The sequence below is a fragment of the Episyrphus balteatus genome, chromosome 3, assembly GCF_945859705.1.
Source record: "Episyrphus balteatus chromosome 3, idEpiBalt1.1, whole genome shotgun sequence".
NCBI classification, from domain to species: Eukaryota; Metazoa; Arthropoda; class Insecta; order Diptera; family Syrphidae; genus Episyrphus; species Episyrphus balteatus.
In genome coordinates, this window is record NC_079136.1 from 88,289,232 (window position 1) to 88,301,310 (window position 12,079).

The window sequence follows — 12,079 nt, forward strand, 5'->3', positions numbered from 1 at the left end:
AGAATTTATAGCAGACAATGAGAATGTGATTTAATTTACTTGCCTTTCTTTTTGTTTCAGGTTGGAGCAGCTCTCCGACCAGCTTTCTCTTCTGATACTCCTTCTCATGTCACCGCAGCAGCTTGTGAGGTCTGTTCTGCTTGGATAGGATCAGGTGTAGCCAGAGATCTGAATGATTTACGTCGAGTTCATCAACTTCTTGTGTCTAGCTTGGACAAGCTGCACTCAAAAACAAACAGTACACAACTGTATAACGAAAGCATGGCAACTCTTGAGAAACTGAGTATTCTAAAGGCCTGGGCTGAGGTGTATATTGTGGCTATGATTGGAAATGGATCTGCACCAGCAAGCTTGTTGCAAAAGAAACTCTCAAGTAATGCAAATAATATTATATTAATGGCAAGCACTGGAACCGAGTCAGAAGACGGAGATTTTGGAGAGTTCGAGAGCCGAGGCGAGAGTCTATTGAACTTGGTAAAACCAGAATTGGGCAACCTATCAACTCATTGGCTAGCTGCATTAAAAGATCATGCATTGTTGCTGCTTCCATCAGAGTTTCAAAGTCAATTGCCGCACGATGGCGGTGCATTTTATACAACAGACACTATCAACTCCTCAAAGCCACACTATCTTACTTCATGGCCACCTATCTTGTATGCAGCTGCCCTCTGGTTGAAAGGTGGTGGGTTTGATGAGAAGGAAAATGCCAAAGACGACAAATCAAACTTCGAGAATAACAATGCAATTTCACATGGCTCATTATCTGCGGATCGTTTTCATATGATCTTTGGCATTTGCATGGAAGCTCTGTGCAGTACACGAACAAGCGAGAAACCCAAAAATGTCATAAGCTGCTTGCAGAGTCTCTACACTATATTTGATTCACAGTGGGCAAGGAAAATGCTGGTCAAGGACAAATCCCTAACGATAGAGCTATGCAATGTTCTACATCGACAGATTCTTACCAGAGATGATCTTCTTGTGCAATTGTTGTGCATGGAAATACTTAAACAGAGTATCACCGCAGCCAAAGAGTGCTTGGATGAGAAAAGAAACTCAAAATTGGCTGAATGTCAAAATGACAATGAGGCAAAAACAGATCTTTGCAAAGATTTGGACAATTATGGCGAAGGTGGTGAGCAAGGTGATATAATTCCCGGACAATCGCATGTGTATGCTGTCCTTGAAGTGTGTCTATGCGTGTTTGTTCGGCAAATTCCATCTATGAATCCGAGCAGCAACAGTAAACTAACAACGGAACAGTTAAAAAAGGAGTTGGCTTTGCGAAGTGCCATCCCAGGAGCCAGTTTGTTGCCAGAGGACAATGGAATGTTGGTCGCCAGTGGGCTACAGTGTGCTGAGGTGCTCACTGAATTATGTTCTCCAAGAGGAGCTCTTTCCATACTTCCAACTATTCTCTATATGACCACCAGTATTATTAAGGAGATTGCAACAAAGTCAACAAACGATCCGGCGATCCTTGCCAACACCGGTCCGGTGCAATCTGCTTTGCACTGTTTGAAGTCTGTCTGCACTGACAAATGGGCAAGTGATGAACGTGCCGCAACCGAATGGTATAAACTTCTTCAGAGCTCCTTGGCTAGTATTCTCGATTTGACAAAGACCGGAAGTGAAGAGCGCAAAGTCGATGAAGTCACAATGATGTTGGCTATAGCTGTATTTATACTTCACACTCCTACCAGTGTTGTAGCAGCGCCATCTTTGCAGTATCCCTGCATCAATCACTTCCGTCAATGTGTCCAAAGTGAAAATCAAACTGTGCGACTCAAATGCATTCAAACAATACGCTCCATTTTTGCCAAAGCCGATCTTAAAGTCGCCACACCCTATATACATGCTTTAGCACCACGAATAATCGAAGGGCTTTATGTGGAAACGGCAAAAACACCACGCAATGAAAATGAGCTTTCTATAGTGTTGGAAAGTGTTATGACTGTTGAAACATTGATTGAATTGGCCGAACCACAAAATCGTAAGTGCCTTCATTAAGAATTCAGCTCAAAAATGAACTTTTTTATCCCTCCCGTATTTTTTTTTTTTACTTTTTCTCTCTCTCGCATTACCGACATTTTTTTGTCACTTCGAATTAATTAGGGAACTTAATGCAAGGTAATGATGGGTATTTAATTCGACTCATTAAATGTAGATAATTCAAAAAAAAAATTATATATATATATCTATTTGTTGTGTTTGTTGTTGTTTCTGTCTTTTTTTGTAAATACTGATATTGTTAATTGAATTATTTTAAATGGAAAAAGTCATTTTAAAATTAAATTTAAAGTTATTAGCTACATCATCAATTAATTTAATTTTTAAAGCAATCGGACGGATAGTTTCCAAGAACTATCGAAGATACCAGGTCTAAAATGTAATTTCGTTCAAATCGCAAAATAAAAAGAAAGTCGACATCACGCAGTGGCTTAATTTTTTTGTCGAAAAATGCCTGTAAATTAAAGTTTGTTACAGTTCAGGGCTTTCTAAAAAAAAATGGAAAAAATAAATGAAAAATAATGTAGGGTGGCCAGATTTGTTGTTAGTCACCATTTATTTTCATATTTAATTAATATATAATGAATACGGATACAAATTTACTTGAAAAAAAAAACTTTTTTGTTCGTGTAGGCCAGCAGTTCGCTGACAAAGTACCTTTCGAGTGAAGGGATTTCCCTGAATGCCAATTTTGATTCTAAACTTCTTTTTGATATCCGCCCACAGATTCTCAATAGGTTTCAGATCAGGTAATATCTTAACTCGAGGAATGCTGTTTTGATGGAACCACAGCGTAGCTGTTCAGCGGGTTGTAATCGTAGATACTTATTTCTGTGTTTCTATTTTGTTTTCTATTTTAAATCATGTTTTTAAAAATGTTTCCCATTTCACCAAACGAAGACAAATAGACCTCCTACATAGTACAATATGTGTCTTGTCTTGATGCCTTCTATAGAACTCCAAGCTGTAAAATTTCTCAACGAAAAAAAAAAATATTAATGTTATGACTGTAAATGGCTGAATCTTTTTCCATTAAATTTTTACTTTGTTTTCAAAAAAAAAAAAAAAACATTGATGGTGTATCTATTTTTTAAATTTAATCGACTTTTTTAAATTTAATATACAGTTTGCAAAAATTAAATAAGAATATTCTTCGCACAATATGACCTATATTTTCGCACATAAAAACATTTCTACCTCACCTTCCCTTGCTCCTTGAATATAAAATTTATTTATTAAAGTTATAAAATTATCTTTAGGCATACAGATGTTGACTCTCTTAGTACCTGTTCTCATCAATTATCTGGCAGAACCATCAAAACTTCGAACTCTTCCCAAGTCCCAACGTCAATTACATGAGCAATCGCTTCAATGGCTGATGAAGATCGGACCAAAATATCCACAGGAATTTAAATCCCTAATGAGTCAGTCTCTTGAGTTGCGCCAAAAACTTGAGGTAGCAGTTATCAACAATCAACAATCAGCGTCAATTACCAATCGAAATAACAATGATGTTCAGAATGGTAACAAACCAGGATCTAATGTCCAGAAACCTACCATCAAGCTTAAGACAGATTTTAGCAATTTTTCCTAAAGTGGAAAAGTTGAATTAATTATTGATTGTAATTAGGATGTCGTCGAAGCTTATAATGTTGAAAGGCCTACCTTTTTTTTTAGAAAATACACATACATACGTACTTCGATAGGACAGGTCAAATCTCTTTTGTGATTAACTATAATTTCTATTTCTTTTCTTTTTTGTTTCTTTTTTTTTTTAATTTAATTTAAAGTAGGAAAATCGTGTTTTCAACTAAAATTTTATTATATATCTACACAGAAATCTATGTATACATAACTGTAATAATTAATTTATAAGCAATTTAAAATTTGAATACATATAAATATCTAAATAACATACAAAATCTATATCTCTACACCATATAAATTGAAAAGAAGCATGAAAATATTATTTAAAAATAAAATATTATTATGTTATAGAGCATTTAAATAAAAATATTAATTAAACAAATCTAATCAATTTTTTTTTTTTTTTTTGATTATTTTCAAATCACATGGATGGACATTCTTATTTTATTTAAACGAGTTTTGGGAACGAGTGCTAGAGCTGTGGGCAAAGTATAGAGTTCTTTATAAAACAAGGGGCTGTGGGCCAAGTTCAAAAACGAAAATCAAGGAAATGTTCAAACATTAGTACATGGCTGCTTCTGCAAACTTATTTTGTTTTCATTGTTAAAACTAAAAAAAAAACTACACAAACTCAAACAAAAAAATGAGGCTAATTTTTCAATAGGAAATAAATTTTCTCATGAGAGCTTTTTTTTAGATTATACTCATTTTTTCTTACCACTGTTACTAAGGGCATTATTAGAAAATCCTTTTAGTTCTTATTTTTACACTTTTTGAGATTTCATGTTCCTTCAAAGGGCAAAAAATTCTATTCTCCGGAGTATGATTAGCACTCTGGATTCTTATTTGCACACACTACTTCGTGATATTTGTTTTCAAGTTTTCTGTTGTTTGCTTTTCACAAGGTTTTATATGTACATAAAGAAATATAACTCACACAGCTTCAGGAAAATATCTACTCTCATTAGTGTTCCAGAAAAAAGTTAAATACCGAGTAAACTTTCCTTCGATCCAATGAGAGTACCCTTTAAGCTCAATTTTAAAAGTTCAAATGACCTCAATTGAAATGCGTTTCGTCCAGGTACGACAGCGTCAGTTCTTTTTATGAGACGAGAATTTTTTCATTAAAAGTTCAATTCTGGCTTCCAGAGCGAGTTTTTTTGTGTCGTTTTAGTACAATCGAGTATAATAGGAGTGATTATTTTCTTATGTATGTATTTGTTTTAGCGTGGAATTTCTTTAAAATACATATCTAGACACAACAATTAAAAAAATGAAAATACTTCACCTCCTGAAGCGCAAATTAATCTGCTGATTGGACTACAAAGTAAATATATCATTTTTAATTTATAAATATTTTTTATTTAAACGCATATTTTTTTGTAAAGCTAAGCCATCATTCTTATACACAAAAATTAATACATTTATAATATATAAGTGAAAGAGGGCTTTATAAATAGTTAATTAAAGGAATTATATTCCATTTGACTATTAGTAACAGTAATAAACAAATTCTATGATATTATTAAAATTTTTGCATTGCATATTCAACTTGCAATGCAATCAATTCTTTGTTTTCTTCAAAAATCTGTTTAGACAAAATATTCTTCTTTTGTTCGAGCAAATTATTTTCTTTCATATAATTGTCAATTATCTTATCGTAATCACCAACTTCGTCATTGACGCAAGTCACCTGCTTTTTAGGTTGATCTGAATTAGATGCAACGAGGAATTTTTTTAATCTTAAAATTTCTGCCCTTTCGGCACTAATTCTTGTTTGCAATTGGTTCTTCCAATTTATCAGCTCTTGGTTTTCCAACTGTAAACGAATCAAGGTATGATAGTCTGGATGAGTTTTTGGCAACATAAGAAGACCATTCTCATGAAGGTACATGCCTTCATCGGCGGCAGTAGCTTCTTTAATGGGAGGCTGCTCTTCAGGAATTATAGACGGATAGTCTGTTGTATCTTGTGGTGTATTTTTTGTATCTGTATTCGTACCAGATTCTGTTGAGGGAATGGTTAATGTTTTCATCGACTCATCATCGGAGGTTGCTTTCGTGCAAGAAATTTGTTCTCGATTTTGTGCATTTACTGAAGTAATGGATGTGCATGTTTCTGTTGTGTCAGCTACTTGATCTTCTGTGCTTTTTTCTTGTCTTTTTTCAAAGACACGTAGTTTTCTTTTGAGTTGTGTGATAATGCGTTGTACCTCCCAAAGTTGTTCTTCTCGTTTTTTAGACACAAAACCTGCATTCATTTCAGAATGTATTTGTGCAAGAAGACTTTCCTGTTTGGAAAGCTCGGTTTGGATGTCACTTGGAGTTTCTGGTAGTTTTGGACTTGTCGAAGTAATAGGTGGGACATATCTTAAAAGAAAAATAAAGCAATCAATTTTAAATAAAAGGTACATAATTTAATTTTTTATTACTTCATAAGAAATTTAGTTAACTTTCCAAAACGACCTGACATAATTAAATAACTTTATGTGGGAAGATATCTAACAATATTTGTGTTTTTCTTTTTTTATCTGATAAAGAAAAAGGTAGATAATTTTTTTTAGAGATCATCAACGTTATAGAAATAATTATTTAAACAAATGATGAAACTTAGATAACACATAATACTTTGGTTTCGTGTCTTAAAAATCTAAAAACAATGAGTCTTATCTATTAATTGTAGCTATTTTAAAAGAGAAGAATGCAACAATTATTACAAAGGTAAATACCATCTATCTATATGCTTAAGATATGTAATTTTGGAGGTGAAACTTAATGAAAGGTTCTCTAATGGAAAATAAACTAGCTACAAACAAAAATGGAAGGACGAATTTTTTTAACTTCTCCATCATCGTAATGTTGGTTTTTATTTAAACCGTATAGAGCAAGTAAAAAGGGAAAACTGGAAGTGATCTCATAAAAGTTCAAGTAGGAAAAGTCATTATCGTAGAAACTTGAAACTTTGTTGAATGATAGTTTGTACAAAAGAACAAACTTTACATTTGGGGGTGTGGTTGTCGGACATTTAAAGAATTTAGCAGTTTTAATTATTCCCTTCCTGGGTGGATTGCAAAGATTTTTTTCTTTAAATTGAATCGGCGATCACACATCGGACAAGCCATTTCAAAAAATTTCAACAAGAATCAGGTCTATTTATATAACGTATATTGAAGTACTTCCTAAATTTGAACTTCTTTTCAATATTTTATTTTTTTTTTGTAATAATAACAAGTAAAATAACTGTATTTAATAAAAACAAGCAAAAATCAGCCCAAATTTAACAGAAAAATTTGTTTCTTTGCGCTTGGTAAGGCTTAAATGCAAAAGAGTCGTTAAAAACTGCTAATATCATGGCAGGTGATACAGGCTCAAAATTTCCATTTCCGACAGCTTGTGGTTAAAATAACTTGTTAGACATGTAGTGACACATGTAAGGTATTTTGTTGGTGTATTCCTTAAGGTAACTTACTTTCGGTTGGTTTGTAAACGTGTTGCACCCGCGATAGCTTCGAATTTAAATTCCTCTTTGTATTTTTTTCATTGTATTAGTTTTCTTATTTATTTTTTATGTTTTAAGATTATTGATTTAACGTCATTCGATATTTATGTAAGTTAGAAATCAAAAGTGTTTGAAATTAACAGACTTTTATGTTTTTGTACTTAGGTCTAAACAGGTAGGGCCGATTTTGTTGCACCCGCGATAGCACTTTGAACCCTTCCTAGCGACGATTTACTTATCTAATTAAAATTTTATAGCTAAATCAAAAATAAACAGCTTTAAATGTACCCTTTCAAGTTATAGTTTAATTAAAATAGCTTTATATTTGTTTGTAAATAAGCTTCGAATGCGTATAAATGTTGCACCCGCGATAATGGAATTGCCCTAAGATTCATTTGTCCCGGTATTAGAGATACAATTTTCAAATAAAATAATAAGTAATTTTAACCTTCACATTTCACCTTTTGGCCTACGGGTAAATGCAGTATAGTGGTTCACAGATTTTAGAGAATTAAAATAACAAGTTTCTTAAAAATATTTATTTACATATGGAGGGCTAAGAGCTGAAGTGAACCAAGTAACAAACAGTGAATTCGGTGATATAACGAGTTAAAGTAAATACGTTTCCATTGAATGTTATGGTGAGTAATTTTTTTTCGAACAAATGACAATTTTAATCGAAACATTTTTGGATCAAACTAATAAAAGACGTTAGTAGAGTCAAACCTTGCTCAGATTTTGGCACTAGATTTGGATTTTTTTCTTTTTTTGACTTGATCGGTTTCAGCTGTGAAATCTCCATATAAATGTACCCATTCTCGACGTTGAATTTCAAGTTTAATAGTGAAATAAAATTTCAAAAATTGTATACATTTCTCTTTTTGGCTAAGTGATTGTGTATTTTAAAAATTGAGCCATTTTAGGGAATTGGAACTGTTGGCCACTTTTTTAACTATCTTTAAATTACCAAAATCAATTCATTTCATCTATTTTTCTTGTCGCTTCTTTCTCGGAAGTGCCACTGCGTCTGAAAATTTGCAGTGTTTTAACATCAATCATGTTTTTTCCTATGAATATTTGTATTTAAAGTGAAACCACATTAAAACTTCGTTAATTTTTTTAACCAATAGCATTATGTACGTTGGGTCCTTAATACATTATTTAATTCATTAACGTGTTTTATCCAAAACTAAGCTATTTAAATCCACCCATATTTTTCAAAATGTTAATGTATAAATTAAATTGCACTCAGGCAACTCTAGTTATTGGTTTCAATGGGATTTTTCCCCTAAAACCACAAAAACGTTAAAGATATAACAAAGATGTATAACCTGTTCTGATGAATAAAAATATATATTAATTTTTTCTTAAATAAAATGAAACACTGGATGGCACGTACTTTCTCTTAGGTAATATCGTTAGAGCCGTCTTTATACATAGGTAAATATATAAAAATTTTATAACATTTTTCAAAACTAAAGTTGGCCAGTTTAAAGAAAATATTATTCAACATATAAAAACGAAGTTTTGATAAAATTGATTTTTCAAAAAAAAAATTTGAACTATTTTTTAAAAATCTAAAAATGTGTTTTTTGAAAATTTTGTGAAATGTTTTTATAATGATTATCTTATCGTTTTTGTATAAAAATTTGTATTGAAATCGGGTTGTGTCGTTTACGAGAAATTCATAAATCAAAAAAAGAGTTCTATGGTAGGTACCGTAGTCTGATTGTTATCTCGAGTTCGATTTTTTTTTTCCGAATCCTAAACTTGCCCTATAGAAATTACATGTATCGCAAGTAAAAATACTTTATGAGAAAACCAATGGGAATATTATGGTCGTTTTTGAAATAATCTTAAACGTTCCTTTTCCTAACATCTTAAACTAATGGCGTTTTTAATTGGCAATCCGGAATTGTTCTTCGATTCGGAATCCCAATTGAACAGTTTTTTTTTTATTCCGAAGAATCTGAAGTTTAATGTGAATGTATTGTTTGAGTTTAACATGTTTCACATATATGTGTATTCGCGCCAAATTTCATTTGTATTTGTGCTTCAAACATTTTGTACTGCTGACATTTAAATCTATGAATGTGTGAGTGATTCTGCTTCTGATTCTGTTTTTAAAACCAGAAGAGAAATTCTCTTTTTTTCAGAATCAGAACTGTCAGTTTTGCCCAATTGAACGCATTCAGATTGCTTTTTTTTGCTTCCAGATTGCCAATTAAAAACGCCATAAGATAAACACAGCCAAACTTTATTAGTTCACGCACATCTATTGGGGGCAAACGATTAATGAATATATGAAAAGTTGTGTTAATATTATGATGAAAAGGACTGCATCATTCATCATTTTTAGATTATTTTATATTCTTATCACATTCTGTTCTATCTTACTAATGTTTTACTAATGCCGTGATATTTGCATTTCAAAACCTTAACCTTAGGTCCTACAATATTAATTGGTGAAAAAAAATACAAAAAACAAAAAAATGAAAAGACCGTCTTTGAATCCTAATGATCTAGTAGACATAACAGTCTAATTAATTTGAATCCGGTCAATGTAGTTTTTTTATTTTGTACATTAAATACATAAAGAAATTAAAGTCTTACTTACTTCTTCAATTCAACTTCAGCAAACAAACTTGGGCAGTGACAGAGCAAAGTTACCAATAAACGATGTGACATTTGCAATGGAGGACTCAACAGCATAGCCAGACTTTGAGCATTCATTTTGTTTTGCTTCTCATTTTGTATAACTGAATCGAAATGCAAAAGAATCCATGACAACAAATTCTTGTTGCAATTAGGAAGTTGATGCAAAAGAGTTTTCAACTCCTTCTCTTGCTGTGTAACTTGAGGATGAGAAGAAACTTCTTCAAATCGTGCTATCAAGTCTGTAGTCAAAATAGGTTCGGGTAGTTCTCTTAAATTAGAAAATACATTATAAAATGTTTTAATATTAACAATTTAAGAACTTACTTCAAAAACAATTTCAAAAGTCCACAAGCTGTAGGAACATCCATATCCTCTGTCCCTTGAGATTCTCGATTATTATAGAGTCGTTTGTAATGTTGAAGTCTTGTCTTGACTGGTTCGACTTTATAAATTTGCTCACTTCGCAAACCATGCTCCTGCAGATAGTCAATACAATCGCGTACCACAAGTGGCAAATCAATTCCATCATGACATCGACTTCGTTCAGTTGCCAAACTAACAGACACACTAAAAACTGGCTGAACATCTCCCAGTTCAAGAACTTCTTCACTGGCTGCCGCCTTAGACTTTTTGTCTTTCTTATCTTTTTCTTTAGTTTTTTCTTTTTTATCTTTATCCTTTTTGTCTTTCTCACGTTTCTTGTCCTTGATGTCTTTGGAGTCTTTATCCTTTTCTTTTTCGTCCTTGTCTTTTAAATCCTTTTCAACTTTTTCCTTGTCACGGGACTTTTCACGCTTTTCCTTGCTTTTTGAAGATGAAAACTTAAAAGCCTTTGATTTCTTTGAAGACTTTGATGGACTTCTCAAGAATTAACAAATGTGTATACACAAAATATGTAAGAGAATAAAAAATAATGTATACTCACTTTGCATCTAAATCATCTTCAGGGGAACTTTCTCCTTCGAGGGCAGCATAGCCTCGATCTTTTTTGTCTTTCTTGTCTTTGCGACGACCAATTAGGAGATCCTTTTTGCTTATTTTGTCATGGTCACCTTCACTGACTAATGAAAGTAAATTATCATTATTTTTATTTTCATTAATAAGCCACCAGCAGGCTAAATAAGATTCACTTACAATCACTTTCTTCCTTCTTTTTACCACCAACTGTTTCAGATGCATAAAGACCAGGGAAATCTTTTTCTACGTCTGGACTATCAAATTCCATTTCGTTGTTGAATTTTATTAAAAAATATTCTCAAATGTTTAAATTAAAGCCAACATTTATGTTTTTATCTGCTGCTTACTGCAAAATACAAAAATTTTGATTTTTTTAGTTGTCATTTGTCATTTTTGACAAGCAAAACAAAAAAAAAAAATGCAGTAACAGAGCTGCCGTTGTGGAAACTTTAGTACTGTATCTAATAAAATCGTAATACTATTATTGGACACGGCTAATATCCCAAACTAAAACTAGACTTGTTCGCAGATCGCGCTAAATTTTATGACATTAATTTTTCTTTGTTTTTCTATAATTTTTTTTTATGTGCTTGATTTTGACATGAAAAACATACGGTTGGCCACGGTTGGAGGTGGTAGACTAGGCATTGAGTAGAAATCTATAACTACCAACTACACATCCTAATATCTTCTCGCACAGAACATAATAGGGGTTTTCACGATCCAGTGCAGCAAAAAGGTGTAAAATTGCTAAATTTTACAAATCGATTCACTAATGGCATGATCACCAGTGATGCAGTTTTTACATACAAAATGTATACAAAAAACGATTTTACAATTCTGAGCAGTAGGTAGCGCTAAGATCACCACTTTTCATTTAATTTAGATTCTGACGACAGACGGTGCCACACGTATTTCCTAAAATCCCAAATTGATGATTGGAGGCTATACTAGTAGCCCCGTAGTGGTGGTCAACAGTTGAACAGAAAAACACTTCAATTGAACGACATGTCTGTCCGGCAGACAGTGATAATCCATTCTCTTTAATTTGAGAGCAGAAAAGACAAAAGATACATTAAAAATAAGCTGAAAAATGGGTTTTGATGAAAATTGTCTGATGAGTGGGAACGAAAAATATAATTCCGCCATCAGGCCAAATGACAATCGGTCTATCCGGTAAGTTGGTCAGTGTGAACCCCCCATATTCTTAAAGAACATTCCATTTTAAACGGGATAAACTCTTCCTGTAAAGGAACACGCCTTACATTGAAATCTGACAAACAAGTCCGATGTCATCAAATAAAATCGA

The 12,079-nt window shown here is 32.6% G+C and overlaps 2 protein-coding genes across 8 annotated transcripts in view; one reads left to right on the forward strand and one right to left on the reverse strand.

Annotated features, from left to right (window-relative positions):
• LOC129913103 (HEAT repeat-containing protein 5B) overlaps window positions 1–3,684 on the forward strand; it is a 28,197-nt gene extending 24,513 nt beyond the window's left edge. For 5 of the 7 annotated variants that reach the window (XM_055991596.1, XM_055991597.1, XM_055991595.1 and 2 more), the window contains 3 exons: window positions 61–1,993; window positions 2,116–2,130; window positions 3,270–3,684. In XM_055991596.1, coding sequence (XP_055847571.1) covers window positions 61–1,993; window positions 2,116–2,130; window positions 3,270–3,604 — 2,283 coding nt within the window. In that variant the 3' untranslated portion in view covers window positions 3,605–3,684. The remainder of the gene's footprint in view (window positions 1–60; window positions 1,994–2,115; window positions 2,131–3,269) is intronic. The other 2 variants (XM_055991591.1, XM_055991594.1) reach the window with 1 other exon arrangement.
• Window positions 3,685–5,029: 1,345 nt separating this feature from the next.
• Window positions 5,030–11,151, reverse strand: LOC129913104 (ralA-binding protein 1). The gene is made up of 5 exons (XM_055991598.1): window positions 10,948–11,151; window positions 10,739–10,874; window positions 10,138–10,671; window positions 9,773–10,081; window positions 5,030–6,026 (listed from the first exon to the last, which is right to left on the reverse strand). The coding sequence occupies exons 1-5, from the start codon at window positions 11,036–11,038 to the stop codon at window positions 5,183–5,185; spliced, it is 1,914 nt and encodes a 637-aa protein (XP_055847573.1). The 5' UTR covers window positions 11,039–11,151; the 3' UTR covers window positions 5,030–5,182.
• Window positions 11,152–12,079: the final 928 nt, after the last annotated feature.

Bases quoted from the DNA above. Each gene is read 5' to 3' on its own strand.
- LOC129913104 (XM_055991598.1), bottom strand. From the start codon at position 11,038: ATGGAATTTGATAGTCCAGACGTAGAAAAAGATTTCCCTGGTCTTTAT. The intron at 10,672-10,738 runs GTGAGTATACAT...ATTCTTGAGAAG, and splicing joins GAAGATGATTTAGATGCAAA to TCCATCAAAGTCTTCAAAGA. The intron at 10,082-10,137 runs GTAAGTTCTTAA...TTCTAATTTAAG, and splicing joins CTTTTGAAATTGTTTTTGAA to AGAACTACCCGAACCTATTT.